This window comes from Anabas testudineus, chromosome 23 (genome assembly GCF_900324465.2).
Source record: "Anabas testudineus chromosome 23, fAnaTes1.2, whole genome shotgun sequence".
Classification (NCBI taxonomy): domain Eukaryota; kingdom Metazoa; phylum Chordata; class Actinopteri; order Anabantiformes; family Anabantidae; genus Anabas; species Anabas testudineus.
The window spans coordinates 2,447,785-2,470,034 of NC_046631.1; the positions used below are offsets into that span (position 1 = coordinate 2,447,785).

Sequence of the window (22,250 nt, forward strand, 5' to 3'; positions counted from 1 at the left end):
AGATTGGTTTGTTAGTGATTTTTATTAGAATCACAAGCACCCAGTACAGCATAAAAGCAACATAAGAAAACAGTATGAAATGGCACAGGATCGTAGAAAGGTGAGACGTCTGAGTGATCCTGCTGGGGCATCACTGAGCGTGAACCAGGGCCCCAGCCCCTTGGCCGTAACCAAAGCCTTTGGGTCCAAAGTTCTTGGCGTAACACGCTGCAGAGAGAGAGAGAGAGACGAGGAAGAGTGAAGTTAACAAGTCACAGAGAGGAAACAGTGAGGCGACAGAGAAGCTGTGAGATAAGATGACACGCACCTCATTCAAATACAGAACAGCTACCTGGAAGTAAAAAGCTGCTGAGGGATTCTCACATGTTGAATTTGAATGAGAGTTTAGCTCATGGCACACCACAGACTAATAACCACTGAGGCCGGGTGTGATGAGGTGAGCTGCAGCTGGAACTTTGTGTACCTGCATCACCAGTGTAACCTCTTCTGACTTCTGCTTGATTTTGCATCGTGTACGTTTGTCTGCTCAATCATCCAGAATAAACAACACGTGTGTGGGTTCAGACAAAACCATGACGTGCCACTTGGAGATTTCTTTACACAAAACGTTCACTAATAGAAACGGCTTCTTCCCGCATCTGCTGTGCACATGTGTCTTCAAATGTTTATGATGAGAATAACAACGTGCAGCATCAGGATGATGCAGTGGTTTTCTCGTACGAAAACCGCTTGATTGAAAGCAGCAGCACAGTTTGGCCTGTTCGGGTTTTGAGCTGAGACGTAACATTCCTGCTCATCAGTGCACAGTTTCAGCAAACACCCATTTGCTGACATTGTGTGAGTGTGTGTGTCTCGTTGTACTGATGAGGACAGACAGATCATTGTTGAGGTCAGAGTCTCGGCAGCTCGGGTAGCTTGACGAAGCCGTTGTCCTCCAGCCGAGCTACACACCGAGGCTCTAACAATCACCAGTCTGAGTATTTGGTGTAGTGTTATGTGAACAGGTGGAAATGACCAGTGTGGACTCTGTCAGTGTGTAACAACCAGCAAATCCTCAGCTGAGCTCTGCTAACATGCTGACATTAGGGTGTAAGGACAGAGGCTGCTGAACAGACCGTGAACCTTCACACAAATGTGTGATTTGTATAAATCCAATGTGAGGATGAAAGCCGTGCATCATTAACGACGTCTCATCTCACCTTTGCAGTAGATTTCTCCGTCTTTCTCAGTCTGGGTGGTCGACTCCAGGCTCTTGCCACATTTGGCGCAGCGGAAACAGTTCTTGTGCCACGGCTGTAAGATAGGAGAGTAGAGGAGTAAGAGGAAGAAATGAAAGGCTAAATGATTCCTGGAAGCCTTAAAACACAACTGCAGCAAACCAGCATCACACCGTCAGGAAACATCAACAGCTGTCTGCCCGGTGACATCACCCGCTGTAAATCAAAGACAGGAAACAGCCCACTCCCATGTTTGGAGGAAACACACATATCTGCTCCTCTGTGGACAGCTTCTTCATGTCAACAACTCGTCTGAGACTCAACGACACCGATGCTCCTCGAAAGCATGAGCCGCATGACTTCATCTACTTCAAATCTGTGCGTCAGCAACATCTGCCGGAACCCCGTGACCACGCGGCCTCACACGATTGATGCCAGCTGTTAGGAAGCTCCCATCCAAACGTGTTGGAAAAAGACTGGCTCCAATCAGGATTTGTGTTCTGTATGAATTCTGAGGATGCGTTAGATATGTGTCTCACTTTGCCTGCTCCCATGATCTTCTCCGCTGCGTAGACAGAGTCTCCACACCGGGCACATTTCTCAGAACCTCCGAACTTCTGGGCAAATTTGGACGGGTTGGGGTTGGTGGTGGGTCTGTGAGTCTGCGTCCTGCTGACGAAAAGGAGTTTTTAGAAAACGATGTCAAACTACCGACAGTCACAGGAAATACGTCGACTTTGAGTTAAATGAAATTCACTGCGTCAGAACCTCGTCTGTTCTTAAGATAGCACAGCGCCTTAGTTACACGTGAATCCATGCTAATATCTGTTGACGCTGCATCCTCTATTAATTATTACCACATTATTCTGCCTGGACAAACAGGCCAGAAATAAATCTGGCACATCACATTGCTGTCAGTGGGAGAACATGCGGGGCACCCTGAGGCCCCGGAGCAGTGCTTATCGAAGGGTGACCGCCAGCCCCAGTGGCCCCTCAATGAAGGCCTTTGTGGTGGACACAGAGGAGGGAGAACGGGAGCCTGCTGGTTACATAATCAGCTCTTTCATAACAATAATCACCTGACGTCTAAGGCAGGAATAAACATGGGTAGAGGTATGGGCCTGTTTGTTTTCAGTGCCCACAGAGCTACAGATGTAGGGACCTCTACAGCAGCCTGAAGGAACCCCTGATCAATTAGATGATGTATTCAACTCTTAAACTGTTGGATCATTCAGACTTGAGCTTACACATTTCTGACCCTGGATCGTCACTGTGCACCACAAACCAGATGGGGACGGCTGCAGCCAGGCTGGATTTGATCAAGAGGTGGACTGTTTGCCAGCATTAGCATTAGGGTTTCTTTCTTCTCTTACAGCTTTGTGGTGCAGGCAGAGAGAATCAGAAAAGGAAAAGCAGGGAGCAGCTGGAGCAGGTTTGAGCTTTAAACTGGGGAATTCAAGACCTGTGTATCTGTCCAACAGCATCCTGATCTTTACTGAAACTGACATCTTACTAGTGTGTGAGCATATCATGTAGACATTTACATTATGATACCATGTGGTAATCTTCACACAGACCCTGTACAAGTTGACTGTCTTACTCCGGAGCCTGTAAGCTTTTAGTTAACAGGCGACAGGAGTGGCTGCTAATAGCTCTCTCTGCAGCTGAGGAAACAATCAAATCCTATCATTTTAGAAATCTGGACCATGCCTGTATTTGTAAGAAGCCTTGGCCACACAACCAGCACCTGCCTCATGTGCGCCATCATCCTTTGCAGTGTCTCTATATTAAAAGATAACTAATGTTGCCAATTTGTTTCACAGTTTTCATGAACTCTACATGATCATTTTTGCCAAGTTAATATATTTAGTATGTTGACTCTGCTTCAAGCTGAGCAGCATAAATATGTAGTGTTTAAAGATAACAGCAGTCGGTCAGCAGCCACAACGTATACGCATCATTACACTGTACATAATGTTACACTGAACTCACTGACCTTGGCAAAACCCGCTCAAGCACTTATGTAATTAAGTCTGATGAATGATCCTTTATTTGGAAAAGATGTTATCTGTAGTGTTGAAACGATGAAAGTGTTAAACGAACAGATATTCAAAGCAGTTACTGGCTGTGCTGCACTTACTGTGAAACTTTTTCTCATTCTTTCAGATGGAAATATTGCAAAGATAAAAATGATGTCAACACGGTCTGACACTTAAAAACACAGGTGACAGGTTGCAGGACACTATCACAACACACAAGAACTACAATACTTATGACGACGTGGTATTATCCACTGGATAGTTGGTTCCATGATGCCTCAAAAAATTGACCCTGATCAGACTAAAACCTGTACCCCTTCCCCTGAATATTAACTGACTCTCTGTGGCCAGTCAGTAATCACTATCTCATATATAAACATTTGATCAATTTAGTGCTGTAAGTTAAAAGCCCGTAACTGTTCTTTTATTTCAGCACATCATATGCTATTTAACTGTTTTTACTGTGGCGGTGTCACACAATAAGAATCAGAAGAAAGACTTCACTAATTCCTTTTTCTCTTCTATTTGTATTTTTATTAATGAATATGTAAAAAATGTGTATATTGAAGAGTTTAAATGTGGTCCCAGCTTACTCTCCAGGTTTGATCCCCAGTCGCTCTCCTCGGTCCATATTGAGTGTTCCTGCTCCCTGGCCGTAGCCGTAGCCTTTGGGGCCATACTTCTTTCCGTAGCATGACTTGCAGTAGATCTCCTGGTCATGACTGGCCAGTGTGGTGCTGTCTAAGCCCTTCCTGCAGACCACTGAAAACACAGAGAGAGTGGGTTGCAGTAATCTTTCAACAGTGAGCCCACTTTATGTCTCTTCAGAAAGTTTAGGCTCTTACATTCTTTTTCATCTGGTTAATGTGAATGGTCTCACTAATCAGAAGCAAGAAATTTTATCCTACAAGGGAGTCAATATTTGGTAGGTTTCCAATTTTCCTTTTTCATCTCTAAAACATCATCTTTTTCTGTGACAGCTACACGTTCTCTCTTGTTTTGGGATTTCTTTGTTGAGCTCCTTTTGTTCCAACTGCATGTGCAAGTAATTTAAGGCTATAAAATAAAAAATGAGAAGGAAAAAGCTTTCAGCAGTGGGGCTAACTTTGCTTCTCTGCCATTTTTCTTCCAGATTTACATGATTTCTTCTAACATTCGTATTGGATATATTGAAATTTGAACTCGAACTCGAGGTTTGTTGAAACTAAACAATACATTATCTTAAAAAGCAAAACATCCACAGTAGGTTGACATTGTGCACGTGCACACATGCTGGTTGTAGGGATTAGCTGAATTCTTCACACGGTGCTCTGCACTGTCTGAAACTGGTGTAGGGTTTCACACGACTGACTGGAAAAATGTCTCCTCGTGTGTCTCTCTGATCTCCCGGTCATCTCCTTCAAGACAAAAGCTTCTGGGACTTTGTCAAAACATTTCTGTCCACTCAGTATCTGTCATTAAAAATGACATAGACAATCCACTGTAGGTAGAGTCATGCAATGCTCTGTTTGAGTTTCCTGTCTCTAGCTGTGTTTCACACGCAGAAGTGAACAGTGATGAATCGGAGAAACTGGAAAAAAGAGCGAAAGGGAGCCAAGGACACTTACTCGTCATCTCCTCAGTGGGAGTGTAAGACAAGGCTTTCTTTGTAATACGACTATTGGAGAAAATAAACTCATCTTTTGTGGCTAAATATCTTTGTTCTCTTGATTGCAGATATATGAAGGCATCTGTCTGATCTTTTTCTCCGTGGAAATTCCTCACTGGAATATCTCTACTGACATTTCAATGACATCTCAGGCTCAGGACAAGACCCACTTGTCCAACAAACTGACAATAATGCAGCGTGAACAACCGATGACCAGTGAGAGAAATGTCAGTATAGTGGAGAGGTGAAACACAGTTCACCAGGCTTTATTCTCACTTAACCCTGTATTGATTGCTGTAAATTATCTTTCATGGCTCCCTGCAGCTTGCTGCAGTAAAGTCCTGAACTAGTTCCACAGCACACTGAGTGGTATCTGAGCTGCCTGAGGCAAAAAAACTAAACTCAGTGCTAAGACTTGATCTGATTAATAAGGTAGGTCCAACACATATTCAGATCCGGTCTAATACAGTATATCTTACAGTAAAGCTGTGGAATCCTAAGAGAATTATAAATTAAATAAAAAGTCAAATGAATGCAGATGAACCTCAATAACACCAACCTGTAAATCCAAGATGTATTTACAGGTCAGGCCCCATTTCTGTCTCATTAAAACAGATAAACACACAATACTATCTAACTCCTATCTTGCTGATGTTTGCATGTGCAATATACCATGTGGCGTGTTGTTATAAAGTGGTATTGCTTCTCCTGGCCAGAGCACTGCAACACTGGAATGGATGTGATGTCATTCATTGTCATTCATGTCATTGTTTTCAAGAGCTGATCTTCAAGTGTAAAATGTACTGATCAACTGATGCATGAAGAAATCAATATAAAAAGCTACATCACAAATATTATCTTCCATACTTTTTATGACATTTTTGTCCAGTGGTGTTACAGGTGGTGGTGCAGCCTTGCATCCAAACACTTACTGCAGAGGAAACAGCATTTGTGGAAACTCTTTCCGTCACACTGCACCTCCTCGGCGTGGTAAACCGTCCCACGGCACGCTGCACATTTGTTGCCTCCTCCCCAGTTTGGCATTTTGTGTGATCCTAACAGGAAGTAAAGAGAACAAATGAGAAGGTGAAGCATCTGATGCAAAGTCACTCAGTTTGGTTCATCCTTATTTGAAAGAAATCATTTTTTCAGTCTTCATTCACAAAGAAAAGACAACATGAAAATGAACATTTATGCTTCTTACCAGCATCCTTTTTAATCAAATTTACAAACATGTCACACAGCACAATCACCTACAGCAACAAGCTCTACTGGGCAAATCAGGGGAAAATACAGTGTTCATAGGCGCATTCTGCCCTTTGTCGACAATAAAGTTGTAGTTATAGTTTGACTGATTTGAAGCTTAAAACAGACATTACTGAAATATCTGCATCGACCTTTGAAACACTGTATTGCTAAATACTTGGTTAACAGTACAGTACAGTACAACCCCTATTCTAAAAAGAACAAAACACAATGCACACAAGGTCGGCCTAAACAACAGCCCAGACTAATACCCAGAGGAATGTTTTCGGACGCCATTCCTTAGAGCTTTTGTAGCCTGACGGGCTGTGGCTGCAGGATACAAACAAAACCAGAGGAGAAGAAGCGTGAGTGTGATGTAAACACTATTTAGCCCCCATTACGCACCAGGTCACACCCTGACACACATGTGCATCAGTCTGTAATTACAAATTTATCCTCCCTCGTTCACGAGGGCATCAATGAGCTTCCATAAGAGACAAATTTAACATTTAAGACCCATCACCGCAAAGCAAGCCCGTTGTGATATTATACCGTACCGTGGAGATTAAAATTAAAAAGCCGTGCTGTGATTCATAATTAAGTGGGGAAAAAAAAACACAAAGTGGTTTAAACCATTAGTCTTGTCAGTCACTAAGTCCTCCTCCTAGCTGGATTAGAGATTGTAGGGGATCAAAAGACCACTAATATTACCCTCAAAGTTCCCTCGGGGGTTGGGTGTGATGAGAAAGTTTGTGGTGAAGTTTACAGATCCGGCTGCTGATGTGTACTCCGATAAGAAATTTCACTTCGTTTGTGGAGCACAAACAAAGGATTGAGATACAATATTCTTATGTATTTATATTCTGGATTCATTCATGCCATTTTGGCACATTATTCAGTGTTTTTTCCCCAAACAGTGACCTAAAAGGGCTGTGAGATCATCACTGGACACTAAAGCTGCTGAACCAAGACTAATGACTGTATTCTTATGAGACTTTTACACACAGACCGAAACGCTGCAATATATTAACCGCCTTTAAAATAACTTATATCTGGTGAGTGATTTAACTTACTTCCAATGAAAAAGTCTTTGTTCCTGTATTTTCTTTTCCTGGAACTAGTTGTGTGTAAGACATTAGCACACAAGGTGATCTCTGTTTAAGAAGGGATTCACAATTAGCTGAAATACTGATCACTTCTAATGAAATTAGAGATTAGACTCAATTTCCCAGCAGACTTCTGCTGCTGTAAGATATTCTACAAACTGGAGATTTTAAGATATAAAGTCACACTGTAACACAGAGCAGTGTGAAGCTGTTATTACACATTTTAATCAGTTGAAACGCTTTGTGTTTAGTGGTTTTTAGTTTTCTTGCTAACCCCATGAGTGTTTTAACTAGCTAACGTTAGCTATAAATATTTTCTGCCCTTTTCAACTTAATTTCTTTCGACTCTAACTTACAGTACATGCTGGAAAAAAACAATACATTATCTGAATTGGGTGAAAAAGTAAATATATTTATTTTTAACCTGACATGAACAGACGCTAAACGTCGTTATTAAGCTAGTTAGCTAACTGTAAATACAAACACTGACCGGTCAGTCAATTAAATACACAAGACCTCACACATTAAACCTAAACAATAGCTTTATTAAACCGGTCTATCATTCAAAACTTATATTCTTTTATGTGCCACAAAATAATAATACAAATCATTTACCTTAAGGTTGGATTTTAAAACGCAGTGAACGTCCAGGTGGAGGTGGGAACGGTCGGATCCCCGCAGCAGAGCTCGCTCCTCGGCTGCAGTCCTCTCTACACCGACGCTGGAAAAAAATGCCACATACCCCGCACACTTACTCAGAGGAGGGGTTTACAGGGCGTGAACTCAACACGCTGCCTTCAGGTGCTGTCGGGAAAAAACACAGGGCATGTTTTTTTTTTTTGTTTACATTGTTAAACGTCTGCACACCTGGGAAAGTATGAATGGTGGGGTTAATGCGGTTGTGCAACAAGATGTATCTTGTTGTTTCTCTTATACTCAATCATTCTGCAGTGATGACTGACGAGCATTTGTGAAAAATATATTTCAAACACACCCACGTTCTCTTAAAATCAGTTGTAGCCCCATTGCTTATAGAATTATTAAAGGTTAGGATGTGTATCCATGTGACTGATCATCAAACATCTCCCTAATTTCTCTGATGATACCAGAGGAAAATGTGATGCATGCTGAGTTAGGCCCCCTGGCTGCACTGTGTGGAGGCTTTTAATAAATGTGTGGTAAATTTCTCCTGCACCCAAAAGAGCACATAGTTTTGAATGAGTTTGGACTCATGTTTTAAGAGGACTGCCTATAGAGTATTTTAAGCAGATCAGTCAATGACTCTTCTTGAAACATGTACTCTGCACACTCTGCTGACCTCTGTGAGATTAGATATATATCGCTGCAGGAGCTGATGAGGATCACAGGACTCTTCGATCATCTAAGAACTAATCTGCAGTGAAATTATTACTAAAACTTTCATATCAGTCGGTTCAAATATGAAGTTATTCTCCCCCCTGCTGGACAGATATTGTCACGTTTGCCTTGAGACACAGTGAATGGTTGCAGCATGTACGGCCACCTGTAAAGGACAAAGACGCTCACCGTGACTGATGCTGCATTGTCACAACACTCAACCACCATAACAGTCCATCATGCAAACCTTACTGTACATGATTTCTGTGGCCTTTATTTTCATGGCCTTGCTAATGGCACCACTACAGCTCTCACCACAGCGACACTAGAAGCAGACCAGCGTGATTAATTACATTTAATTAAAAGGTTAAACTGTAAAAGTAACCCCTTGTAAGCAGGGTACTTAAATTATGCCTAATTACAGTGTGTAGTGCACACAGAGAGATGCAGTGAATCTGTTTTTAAACTTGTTTGTATTCCTCCCACTGTTATTATGCACAGTGAATGGATTGCTAGTACTAATCTTCATAATTCTCAATTATTCTATTTGTTTTAAACGTGAATCTAACAATGCAGTGCTGGGAAACAAAATGTAATGTGCTGTAGTAATGGAGAAGTGGAATCTATGTTTAAACATGTTTAAATTCGTATGTCGTTTCTTTAAAGGTGCAGTTGTATGTAGAAAATGTATGAGCTCTTCTAGCCCCACTGATTGTTGATTACATTCAGCTGACTACAGCCAAGTCAAGCTGGAACTAGAGAGGATTCTTTGTTCATCACAATTCATGCTGAGGTGATGTGATCATCTGTAGAAAACTTCAACTGATACAGAGTGTTAGCGGTACTTTACTTCTTTTTGTTCTGCAGGACAGTTTGAAAACCCTGGTGACACACCTTTGTTTACCAAGAAGTCACGGCCTCACTCGCGGTTGGTCCATGGGCACAAAAGGCTTCAGGTGAGGAAATCCCAAAATGAAAGGAAATGAATACACGACCACACAACACTCTCTTTTCTAATAATGATGGAGTGGATTATGGTGAGATTAATGGATTATGGTAGACAGGACTGAATGCTTTACAGATGTGATCACACGTCTACAGCCCCCTTTTAAAAGGTTAGCTTGTTGTAAGTTCAGGTGGCTGACGTGATTCACTGAATGAATGCTGATGCTCCCGTAAAGATCCACTGTATGGCATAGTCTTAGTTCCTTTATACAGTATTTGTGCCATTGGTTATCCATTAGAAAGTTAAGAGTAGAGGGGATATCTTAGTAAGAGCGCTAATCTAGTTAGCTTGCTGCTAGCTGTGGATGCGGATGCAGTAGTCATGGTAACCACAGTAATGGCTGCAGCAGCAGTAGGAATTGTAGAACATGCAGTAGTTAGTGGTATAGCACAGAGTGTCTGTGGCCGCCTGCAGACACTCGGCTAAACTATCAGTCTATATAACACGAATTGTCCCAGCTGCTGAGGTTTAGTGTCAGAAATGCCTCGCAGGGGCCAAACACAGCTCCCTCTGCTCACTTTTACTGCTCATATAAAAGCTCTGATCGGATGTTTATGTGCTCCAGCTGATGTGTGTGTGTGTGTGTGTGTATGTATTGAACCATCTGCATGTGTGTATTTAGGTGCAACTCATGCAGCTTTATCGGCCCCCGAAATCACACTGAATGTGTTGAATTCACAAGTGGACTTTTCATATAAAGCCCAGCTGAGCTCACAGATGCATAATTTAGACTCGAACCACCTTTCTACTGTTTAACACTGAGCGATGAGCGGCATCTGTAATAATACACATTACAGAGCTGTGGTTTCAGACGCCATCATCAGTTCCACCTTATGTCTCAGTGTTTGTGAGCACAAAGCAGCAACAGGAATCCTGCTACAGATGAACTGTGTCATCTGCATAGCTTGCTTCCATCTGCCGGGCCACTCTGAATTGGACTGAATTATTGATGGTGTCTGTAAATTAGCTAATTATTTGTAAATTGCTAAATGTAGCCATCTGTAAATCTGTTAACATTTGGACTGCAATAGAACATTTTTGCATCACAGAACAAGCATTTTAGCCCTTTACAGATAACGCATTCATATGACATATTGTTATATACAAATTCACATACATTTGGTAAAATAATACAAGAAATATTGTCCCACTGTCCTTCAATTAAAGTACACACACGTGAGCGTCGTACATGTTTTTATTTAAAGTTGGTGAAAGTTGTACAGAAGGTAAACCAGGCCTGGAACTTGAGCCAAAGCAGAGCTAGAGTGTAGGAACAGCTTCATGCTGTGTAGACATGCGTACTAAAACTAGCAGTGCAATTACCCTTATTTTCAAACAAGAAAGCAACATTGAACCATCTGCATGTTAAAATACTCGATCGCACTATGAATACAATGTACAAAAATAAATGCTGACATAAAAACTATACATTAATGACTACACATCCACTCACACATCCAGAGTGGATTATCTGTGCACCCTTTGGTGTGACATAGCTAAGCTCTCCTGAATGATTCCTAAACAAAGCACCAATGTTGTCTGGAAGTGAGTTAGTGGGTTTATTACCAGAGGATCAGCTTGGCAACCTGGTGATAAAACTAGCTTTCTTCTCTGAGCAGGAGGCCTTTAAGCAAAGATATTAACCCCTAACTGCACCAGCAAACAGATTATGGTCCCATCGGGAATCTGTCAAATGTGCTGGACTGTTGCTAAATAAGGACAGCTTAAAAACTCAGTCTACGTTCCCTGGATAAGTTATGAATAAAAATCTTTACAGTACTCTGATATCTCTACGTATTCAAGTACCTGAGAGCATCGTCCCATGTCACAGTCCTTTAGCTGTCAGCATCCGAGCTAAAGGGTTTGGTATCTAACCATAAAGCACTATGGTTATAAAACTCTCAGTGAAAACACACTCCCAGCACCAGTGAGCACGTGTTTTCCTGATGAGTAAATTGAAGCACCAAGAAGTCACAGTTTTTTGAGATTCTCGGCTGGTTGTAAACATTTAAGGCTTTAGTGATTTACTCCTCACAGCACTGTCTGAAATCAGGCAAGAACAGCCATCTGCTGTGATAAGCAGCACATACACTTCCTATTATACCTTGATAATGTAAGAAAACCTAAAGGGGGGCCAACCAAAGTCAATCACTTTAAAATTCGATGTACATTCATCAAATGCTTAGTGCTAAAAAAAAAAAGTTCATGTTCCATTACAGTCCCTGTAATCGACATATATTAGCTAAATTATAAATAGCAATTGGGGTATAATACACAAGTGATGGAGGATTAGGTAGCGTGATCATATCTAGGAGGGAAAATTAAGGCTGGAATACAAAGTACATCAGTGGCCGACTCCCACCACAGGAGGGCACTGTTACATTGGCAAATACTGCTTCACTCGTTTACTGTGAAATCTAGTGTCCCATAATTGAACCGTGAGGCACGTTTGAACTGTTACTAGCTGATGGGTAAAAACGTACAGTCATCAGCAAAATGTCAGACTCCTTCAGGTCCACTCTTACACTAAAATTACTGCTTTTGTATTTCTGAAAGGAAACCCTTAATTTGTTCAACTTAAAGAAGCACCAATGGTTTAAAACCAGATTTTCCACTTTAACAACCAACACCTGAGTGGTAATTCAGCATGTTAGCCACCATCATCAGGTGTCTAATTGGTTGCTGGGTGGCCGACGTCCAGTCTCCTCTGTGCTGAGCCTCTTTTTCGAGCAGCTGGCGCAGCGCTGACTACACCTCCCAGTGTGCCTGGGGTCTGGAAGAATGCCTTAGAAGAAGACACTGTGGTTTCCTTTGGGGTATGTGGAGTCTGTGAAAGGAGAGCGAAACATTTACACCACATCCTGTTTATCAGTGGTCTTATAATTTTTTATAAGACAGACAACTATGTACATAGTACTAGTTTGGTAGTATTACTATGTACTAGCTAGAGCCACCGGAGGCTGTGAGCGTATTTCCTTTAAACCATTTTAAATGTGAAGGTGGCTGGGTAGTGAGAGAACAGCGGTACATGTCTCATACTCGCCAGCTTGGCCTATTCTTTCTAATGCTGCATTTATTTGCCACCCGGTGGCATGGCGGGTTGTCTAAAAACAACTCTGTCTGAGTAAAGCAGTGCTGGGCTCTGCCGACAAGAACATTAATCCCCATTTAATGATGTGGAGATTAATCAACTTGAACACAAAAAAGTGTCTGGATGAGTAACAAAACAGATGCTGCATTTGCTCTCATGTTGAGCTGTGTTGTGGCATTTTGCAGGCGCCTGATACCAGAAAGGTCATGTATCATTATGAAGCCAAATTATGTCAAAGTTAATGGGTATTTCATAGCAGAAGTCCAGAAATGCTATTAATAAAGTTTAAATTCTTACCAGTGGTTCTGTTGTGTTGATGTTGACAGTCTGACGTGGTGCTGGGGGTGAATGTGGAGCGCCTCCCGCTGACCCGTACAGTCGGCTCTGTTCCGGAGTGGACGGCGACTGAACGGGCGACCAGCTGATCTCTGATGCTGCTGCCAGGCTGTAGGGCGTTGTCCCCACCGTGAAGTGGGCAGGCGACATCATGGCAGGCAGACTGAAGCTGAGTTTGGTTTGGGCGTCGGAGCCGTGCTGCTGTAAACTGCCGGCTACCAGGGGGTAGTGGGAGAGAGCGGTGGAGGGCACCAGGACGTAGGGCACTGCCAGAGTGGGGACACCGGTTGGGGGAAGTGCAAGACTGGCTGGTGGTTGGCCAGCAGGGAGAAGGAAATTGAGGCTGTTAAGACCTGGAGAAGACAGAAGAGGAGGACGTGGTAAGAAATCCTACAGATTTCATAGTTAGTTGACCCACAGTACGTAGTAATGCCATTCTATTGTTGATACATGATTTTCATTTACATTTAGCAGACGCCTTTATCCAATGCAACTTACAAAGTACAAGACAAAGGCGGGGTAAGTGTAAGGTCTTCCCTAAGGACCCCCTACTGGATGTAGGCCATGATACAAACCCTGGTCTCTTATTATAGTTTGGAAATATGACTGAATTTACCTCCATTGTTGGGTACATAGAGGTAATGTGATGGCTGGGTGGTCTCGCTGCTGCCGCCGCATAGACTCCCTGAGAGGTGAGTTGGAGAAGTCCTGGTGGTACCCGTCTGTGAACAGTTCCCTGCTTCCCTCTGTGGTTCTGCTCTCATCTGGGAGTAAAAACACTAGGAATTAATATTTTACAAGGCAAAGGCAGTGTAAGGAAGTCTTATCTGAGGACCTCTACTGGAGGTCGGCCACAGCTGGGGTTCGAACCCCAGTCTCCCACACAAATAGCAGCAAACGAACCACTACACTATCCAGCTGAAAACATCTAGTTGTGCAGCAATCTTATTAAACATTGTTTAGAAAAATTATAACAATTTATAGCTCAGCAAATAAAATCACTGCACAGATTAAGACTCACCCATCTGACAACAATTGAGCTATACCAAGTAATTTTGCTGATGTAAGTGTTCAGTCTACTCTAAAGTAATACTAAAATAATTTACCTCTCCATCTTGTCGTAAAAAATGGGGCTTTTCCAATTATTACGATTGTGTGGCCTGACTAATTGCTCCGATTTTCCAGTTTATATCCTGTATATTACATTGTACTATTTATGTCACTATAAAGTCTTTAATAGCACTGGGGGTGGGTTGTCCTCATAAATGGCTGTGTAGTATTTCATATTTAATATTCTGCTCTCCTGAAAATGACATCATGCTTTCATACTAGCAAACAAAGACTGATCCAGCACCACCTCACCTTGTCATTTTCCTCTAACCCACATGTTCCCTTCTTTTTCACTGCCATCTCATCTTCTTCACTTTCTTCCCTTCTTCTCTTCCTCCCCTCCTCACACTCCGGCCTGGGTGACCTCTGGCCTTCAGGAGTCTGGTCGACTTTGTCTGATGCCCTGTACAGCATGACCACTGAGGGCTGGGACAGGCTGGGCAGATAGGCCAAGCAGTGGGAAGAGGGAAAGGGAGGTGCCAGCAGGGTGGACTGGGTCGAGGACGGAGACAGTGGGCTGCTGTTGTTGCTGCTGCGGGAGGAAGTGTGCTGTGCCGTGCTTGCATGGTTACTGAAGAGAAACAGGAAAAGGCAAGAAATGAGTTTGCAGTTTTTTTGCTTTATTGGATTTACAGCTTTAAATCTCAGCTCTGAGCTTCTCTTCTCATTCTTACTCACTAGCTCTGTTTCTCTGTTTGTCTGTGCTCTGGGGTATGTGTGTGTGTATCCTGGTAGTGACACCAGTGATATCCACCAACCAGCAACATTCAGCCCTTCTAACTGCGCCCAGGGAGTACTTTAAACGGAGACTTTCAGAAATGTTTAGGTACCAGTTACTAAATGCTTCCCCTGGAAAAGGTTCATGTGCTGATGTGCAGATTTCTCCCTTCCAGCACTAAAATTCCAACAGCTATCTTGAGGGCTACCACTGCTCCCAGTGGGCTTCTACACAGTTCTCACATGTAAAATATCCCTTTTCAACACACACTTGCATCTTTTATTATCTTGCTCTCCTGAAAAAACACTTAACAGCCACAGCCTTTGGGCAGTTGTGGTTTGGCCACAAGCAGGGCAACCAGAGAAATAACAAGAGCTTTTGTGTGTGCTGTATCTGAGCAAGCCAATACATACTTTCATAGGAGATAATAACCATTCACGTTCACAGGCAGTAGCTCTTCTTACATGTAGCCTAGAGCTAAGCGCACGAGCCAATGCAAACATTTCCAGTGAGTGTGAAATATTAAGTTTAAGAGATGGAGATTAAAAACCCTTCAGTGAGCCGGGAGCCTCTGCATCTTCTAATTAAGATACTGTCAATAGCTTTTAACTCCTGATGTGAGTCTGAAAACAGAGTTTATTCACTTATTCACTTGACTGTTGCAGCTTCAGTCTGACAGTGAATATTTTCTCTAATATTTTAGTCTCTCTGCAAACTGAGAGACCGCGACTGTTTGTCCTTGTTACTGGATTCTCCTCAGTAATACTGTGTCCTGGCAAAGGTCAGTTGCTGTGTGCAGTGAACTGTTTGGCAGTAAATCTACAGATGACTACAGTTAAATGTGTGCATCTGTTAACTCACTCAGTGCTGTTTCCAAACTGCAGTCGACACACTGTGTTGCTGCTTGTTGACCTTCTGGAATAATCCACAGGCTGATTTGGCAGACCTGAAGTGTGAAGAATGAAATGGAGGAATTATTAATTATTATTAATGTTTTCCTGGTGTAGGCAGGCAAAAATGTAGTTTGCAATATTAACGCTCTCTCTTACCTGTTAGTTCCCTTCGTGGGCTGCTGGGGGCAGAGCTGACCTGTCGTTGGATGGCCACAGAAGTCGGTGTGATGTTGAAGGAGGCCTGGCGAGTCATCTTGGGTGTTCTGATGTCCTGGCTTGCTGCTGGGTGTGGTGACATTGAGACCGTTGAGAATTCAGCATCACAAAACTGTGACTTCAACTTCACATATAGTACAGTTGTAGTTTAATTCTTACAAGCATTTCCGGAGTTGTTGAATTCAACCGGGCCGAGCCATTTAAAGGCCGGCTTCCTGCCCCTCTCCTCACGAACGTGCACTTTCTTTATGAGGCCCAGGCTGGTCAGGACATTGGCAATATCATACAGCCGCCGCACTTTAGCTAAAGACACACAGAATACATTTAATTAAACAGGATTTCTATTACAGGACAATGCAGTTAATGCAAATGTTGACATCATTTGTCAGTATTCAAACTTGTGGGTAGCTTTTGTTGTCAAGAAAAGCTCAGGTGCATTTACAGTCTTGAATGCTCTTTAATACATAGCCATGGTGGATTTCTTACTTTTGTACTTGCTGTGACTCGATGAGTCTTGACTCTCCTCAATGAGGACTTTTGCTGCTGCATCCAGAGTAACAGTCTGAGTTTTGGAGACCAGGAACAGCATGACAAACTTCTGACTCATGATTCGCAGGGACTTGTCTTTCCTGTTGACCCCAGCTGCAAAAAACATAGGTACATGTAGTACATCAGACTAGTAAAAAATTTGGCAATCACTACAAAAATCTGTATGTTAGTTAGTAGATCCACCGCCCCCCTCAAATACCTTTAACTTTTCAAACCTACCCCACAAAAGTATACTTTCCTAAGTATCTGATTTTCAACTTCTTAAATAATATGTTTGTTTTAAAAACATTTAAAACTTTATATTTAAGCTATATAACATCAACATACTAAGGATAATGACATGCATAACACTAAAATAGCAACATGACATAATCTGGTCAAGCATTAGCATTTGCTTAGTTGCAACACATTTCACCTATGAAGTGCAAACACTTTGGTTTGTCGTGTTAACTAATACAAGTCTTGATTTTCCTGTTTCACAGGCAAACCAACACAGGAGTGACATTAATGACAACATCATGTCATGAATAGGAATGTGAATCATCATTAACTGACTACTCACAGCTTTGACTGTTGCACAATTAGGCCTGAATTAAGTTTTATAGATTAGAAAAATTTCAATTGGGCCGGAACAAAATGTTTCCAGTTGTTCCAATAACATATTCTGATCACACACCACAGTCAGTTAGTGCTCTGGTAACACGTATTATATCACCGGAGGTCATCACATTCAACCAGCTACAACAATACCAGCAGACATTAGCCACTTAATGAACAACAGAGCTTGTCGCCAGGCTTTACCTTTGTAAACTATCTCTTTGTTGTTGAGTGCTGTTATTATCAAGCCATATTGTCAAGCTAATACACACACACACACACACATTCTCTGAGTGGATGTCTGTGTGTGCAGTTCAGATCACTATTGAAGTAAATTTGTTAATTTGGTGGCCCCGCCTGTGATGAAACCTCCACATGTTTTTACTCATACAGGCTTTCTCATCCTGCAAGTGTAACAATAAACCTTCAGCTCCTTCATCAACATCCTTACACGTGACATTTAAGACTGTGAAGGGACTACAGGAAAATTATGCAAGGGCACTATGTAGAAAGGTAGAAGGAGTGCTTTATTTAATGTCAGAATCTCTGGTATAAATTCTAAATAAATTTCTGTGTTATTTTACCATTGCCTGCGTCTCCTTCCCCCAAATCATCCTCCCGTCCCAGGCTGGCCTCTTTGGTCTCTGTGGCCAGCTCCATCTGGAGGTGGTAACCCTGCTGCCGCCCCCTTTGTTGCAGCTCCTCCAATGTGGCCTCCAGGCGCTGGCGACCATACCACGTGTAGCTGTTTTTGGCATTCCGGCCAACGATCATTAGAGACTCCAGCACATTGACAATGTCGTAGATACGCCGCCGCTCCACTCCTGTTGATAAGAGCACAAGAGTAAAGAAGTGAACACTAGCTGTTTTAAGTATCTCCTGGCTCTCATGAGGTGTTTACAGTAATAGCCTGGTCACAGTCATCACTATCTCCCCCGACTAATCTCTTTTGTTCCTACATAACTGGTTCTTACCGAGACTGGTTGCCACCTCATCCAGTGAGATCCAGATGGGGTTGTTTGGTGGTGGATAATCAGGGTACAGAGCCAGGAACTTCTGGCACAGTAGACCCAGACTCTTCTGCTTTCTGCTTGGCTTTTTCTCTGTGTCATCCTCTTCGTCCACAGCTTCAAACTATACAGGAATATTAATAAAAAAACACAGATTAAGAAAAACATGTACCAAATATTAAAAGGCCCAAATTCCGGTTTAAAGAATTAAATCTCACTACCCCTGAGATAACACTGAGTAATTATTCACAGAAGAAACAAATAACTATATTGCCAATGCTCTGGGTGATTTAGGCTCCATCTGCTAGTTGTATACAAGATTACTTCATCCAGCAAAAATGAGGGATTTCATATGTGCTTTGGAAAGCTCACTATCTCCAGACTTCAACTGCCAATGTGAGAAAAGTGAAGTTGTGGGTTCCCTAATCCAACTACATTAGTTTATTAAATGCCTTAATAACTATTTTAGAAAGCTTCTGATACCACATTTTTAAAATAAATATACTCAAACGCTTAGCTTCCATCTCAGGTGCTAAAATTTTGCATTTCACATCACATACCTGACATGAGTCTTCCACCTCCTCCAACACTGTATCCGGACATGGTGGTTTGTCCTTCTCATTTTCTATTGGTCTGAACAGAACCTTTTTTATCTCTCTGTCTCTGATGTCAGGACTCGCCGCGCTGATCAGCATCTTCAGATTAGCCGTGGGTGTCAAGGGCTCAGCCAGGGGTGTGTGCTTGATGGGGGTGATGTGGGCCAGGTCAGGGGTGGCGCCTTTTCTGTTTAGCAGCATAGTCGGGACGGTGGACTCAGATTTCAGCGGTGTGGATCTTCTCCTATCTGTGCAAATGTTTTCCTGTGATGGAGACAGTTGTGTAGTTGCATCAGTGAATGTCTGCCTACTTCTGCAGCGTTACAAAAGTTTAGTTAAGCTTTACTAACATTTTTACATAACACTTCCTCATGCGCTTTAGAGCTAAAAACATCTGGTAGTGAGACGTGACAACTGCTGACACCTGATGCAGGCTGATAAATTTAGGAGCAGTATTTAAATAAAAAAATCAAGTGCTTTCAAGCTTATTCAGTGACTTCAATCGTGGAAAACCAAAACCCACCCTAGCCTAGCCCACCTAGCACATAGCTTAATACTTGATCTCACTCTTAAGATGCCATCACATTGTTCTGAACGTTTCTCCTCGATCTGCAGCTCTCATTCAGTTGCATCAAATGAACCCTGCTAACAGTCACAAGTCTCAGATCACACCTAAGATAAAGCAGTAGTCCACCTCACCTTTTGTTCACTTTGGCCCCCATCCTCCTCTGACCCCACCGAGAAACTTTTCCTTGGACTTGTGAGGTCTTTCAGTGCGAGACATTCAACTTCCATCTGGAAAAAGTGGAGCAGAAAAACAGAAAAGCCGCGAATGAATACATATAAACTCAGAAATAGACTAGCTGACAGGGATCTTCACAGGGTAACACTGCATGGTGAAGTTAAGGAAGTTTCAGCCAGTACAGAAAACTGACGAGGGGTCAGCTGAATTTGGCGCAAAGAACTTGAGCTAACTAACTAGCCACTCGCAAGCTAACAGCTATAACTATGGCTATCAACGTAACTGCTGAATTATAACTAACATAACGTAACCTATGGTTTATAGCCTAGACTGGTCATTTGAGGCCGATTTAGCAAGTTAATGGGTGAATGACGTTCGCAACATGACGTTTATTCTGCTGTATAACGTATAATGTAGTGTTAACATTAACTTAGTAAAAAGCAAATTCACTCTCCACGTTAAGGTATGACTAAGCCTATGAGTGTACTGAATATATTACGGTTTTATTTATAGTTAATAAGGCTAATTTGGCTCTAATTAGCTACTGAGCTAACATTACTAGCTCAGCTGACCACCATATCATAACTTACAGCAAGCACGGAACCCCTGGAGGGGGAGCACCATTCCTCACCTTTCTCTGCCGCTGAATGAATGAAATATTCCAGTGTGGTCCTATGTCCGGAGCTGTCAGCGCGTAGGGTCTTCAGACTAACATAGCAGCTACTCTCCCTCTTCGAAATAAGCGGCCAGTCCGTATCAGCATACTCATCCAGTCCTCAGCAGCTCCCGTCCGGTGAGCGGACACCCCGTTCTCTCCCGGGGAGACTTCAGCATCACCCGCTCAAGCTTCTTTTCTGGCGCTCTCAGGCGTCTTCCTCACTCCAGCCAATCAGCGACCCGGAGACTGGGAGCGTCATTAAGCTGCAGCCAATCAGGGCCATTGTGCTAGGGTACGCTCCTCGGCTTCTACCAATGACCGCAAAGACGACCACGCCTCCCAAGTTGTGTTGGCGGGGCAACCGGCGCGCTCTTCTCAAGCCTGTGGGGGGAGCAGGAAAAAAAAAAAAGAAGGCGTCTCACTCTGCAGCTATTTCAGGTGAAGGGAAAGTTGCTCAGCAGTTTCTGTAAGTTTATTCGAAACAACTCACACATAAACATGGATAAACGTTGGAACTACAAACTAAACCCGGTTAGAGTAATTCATTTACTGCGAGGAGACTGCGCAGAGCTATTATCAGACATGCAGATATGTTCGGTTCGGTACCGTGTGAAAACGAACAGGGAAAATAAACGTCTAGGTGCTTTCAGGGTTTATTAGCAAGAAAGAGAAACACGAGGAGGCAGACACACGTATTAAAACACATAATAAACCTATATATGTATGTCATCACCATGCTGCTTATTTATGGGACAGAACATATTATTTCTTTAAACGAGTGATTGACCACCTTGATAGACGATCTTTGCCTTGCAGTTGCAGGCACAGTGTCACCAGCATCAAGCGCTTAATCCCTGCACCTATTACCCCGCTATTAATACATTTAAGTTAATCACCCAGGCTTTTGTCCCCGGCTATAATTAGCTTTGCGACTCAAACAGACAGATGGGAGGGCTGGAAAGGTGGTGGTGGTGGTGGTGGGGGCATCACCAGTGGCGCTAATATTATCGGGGCCGCAGCGCGAAAAGTTGCGGTGAGAGAGAGAGAGAGAGAGAGGGGAGGTCCCACCCTGCATGCAAATACACAGACGGAGGACCAGCCCCAAGTGTTTGCATAAAAGGCCTCAATATACAAAATGTGCCGCCAAGCCTAGTCAAGCCTGGCCAGCGAAGAAGGGTGCAAACCTTCATTTAAAATACAGGGAATCTTATACACTTAAATTCTTTTGCACTACACTATTCAAATGACAAATGAGGAGCACACACCTAGAGCAACCTGGGGTTTGGTGTCAATATGGAGGAGCTGGACATCTAACATCCTGCTCTTCTGATCTGATCTGATCTTCTGATTATATTGTGACTTTGAATATGAAGCCATCCGATTTTCATTCTGACACCTTAAGTTGTAACTCAGGCTGATTTTACATAAAATGGCCGATCTGGTGCAGGTGGTGGTGCTGGTCTACAGTGCTCACAGAGGTTATCAAAAGTTCAGGGCCACCATCCAGTAATTTGAACATCAAACCAAAGGTTAGCATGCATTACAGAGGTTTCACTGCAGATGTGCAGATGGCAGCAGTGGCTGTCAAAACACAGATTACGGGGATTTGATCATGCTGTGTGAGTGCTATGATTATGGTGGTGCTAAATTCTGGCTGTCACTAACGAGCATGTTTTCTCTTTGCTTTTCTGCAGTCGACGCTCACAAAGCTGTTATGTCACCACACTCCCCATTTACCCACCTAAATCGCGTTCTTTGTACGTGTTTCCATCCAGCTGAACTAACCACAGCGAGAGAGGTAACAGCACAAATCCAAAGAAAAACTCTTTCACTGAGTGAAGTGCTAATGGCTTTGTTGATGTTGAGCTTATAAATCAGTAGATTGGCTCTTTAAGTTTGTCTGATGTTACAGTGCAGACAGTGTGATATATATGTGTGTCTAAAAGTCTGGCTGTATAGCAGATCCTGAGTGTCAGTTGAAATGTAACTACACTTTATATGTTGTGCCTTTGTTATAAATATTTGTTGAATTGCGCTATGTAAGGCTTATTAGACAGTGCTGGAGTAGGTGTCGTGGAAGAAGTATTCATTAAAAACGTTCTAGTTCGTAGTTTGGC

At 42.7% G+C, this 22,250-nt stretch overlaps 2 protein-coding genes across 4 annotated transcripts; both read right to left on the reverse strand.

Annotated features, from left to right (window-relative positions):
- Positions 1-5: 5 nt before the first annotated feature.
- csrp2 (cysteine and glycine-rich protein 2) lies at positions 6-7,969 on the reverse strand. Of its 2 annotated transcripts, XM_026361870.1 has the most exons (7): positions 7,871-7,969; positions 7,223-7,303; positions 5,837-5,959; positions 3,850-4,018; positions 1,757-1,886; positions 1,200-1,293; positions 86-207 (listed from the first exon to the last, which is right to left on the reverse strand). In XM_026361870.1, exons 3-7 carry the CDS (start codon positions 5,946-5,948, stop codon positions 131-133), a joined length of 582 nt encoding a protein of 193 aa, XP_026217655.1. In that variant the 5' UTR covers positions 5,949-5,959; positions 7,223-7,303; positions 7,871-7,969; the 3' UTR covers positions 86-130. The 2 variants fall into 2 exon arrangements, with proteins under 2 accessions (XP_026217653.1, XP_026217655.1); XM_026361868.1 differs by lacking the exon at positions 7,223-7,303 and having other exon boundaries at positions 6-207.
- A 2,853-nt stretch (positions 7,970-10,822) lies between these two features.
- Positions 10,823-20,301, reverse strand: e2f7 (E2F transcription factor 7). 2 transcript variants are annotated; one of them, XM_026364491.1, is made up of 13 exons: positions 20,107-20,301; positions 19,433-19,528; positions 18,698-18,997; positions 18,102-18,261; positions 17,712-17,951; positions 16,468-16,623; positions 16,141-16,284; positions 15,922-16,044; positions 15,734-15,818; positions 14,407-14,725; positions 13,661-13,808; positions 13,006-13,397; positions 10,823-12,444 (listed from the first exon to the last, which is right to left on the reverse strand). In XM_026364491.1, exons 2-13 carry the CDS (start codon positions 19,526-19,528, stop codon positions 12,289-12,291), a joined length of 2,319 nt encoding a protein of 772 aa, XP_026220276.1. In that variant the 5' UTR covers positions 20,107-20,301; the 3' UTR covers positions 10,823-12,288. The 2 variants fall into 2 exon arrangements, with proteins under 2 accessions (XP_026220276.1, XP_026220275.1); XM_026364490.1 differs by having other exon boundaries at positions 15,922-16,047.
- Between the last annotated feature and the right edge of the window lie 1,949 nt (positions 20,302-22,250).

Coding starts and splice junctions, on each gene's coding strand:
- csrp2 (XM_026361868.1), bottom strand. CDS start 5,948: ATGCCAAACTGGGGAGGAGGCAACAAATGTGCAGCGTGCCGTGGGACG. Junction 4,019..5,836: donor CAAATGCTGTTTCCTCTGCA/GTAAGTGTTTGG, acceptor CTGTGTTTTCAG/TGGTCTGCAGGAAGGGCTTA. Junction 1,294..1,756: donor AGATCATGGGAGCAGGCAAA/GTGAGACACATA, acceptor CCTATCTTACAG/CCGTGGCACAAGAACTGTTT.
- e2f7 (XM_026364490.1), bottom strand. CDS start 19,528: ATGGAAGTTGAATGTCTCGCACTGAAAGACCTCACAAGTCCAAGGAAA. Junction 18,998..19,432: donor GGGGCCAAAGTGAACAAAAG/GTGAGGTGGACT, acceptor TCTCCATCACAG/GAAAACATTTGCACAGATAG. Junction 15,819..15,921: donor CCCACGAAGGGAACTAACAG/GTAAGAGAGAGC, acceptor TTCACACTTCAG/GTCTGCCAAATCAGCCTGTG.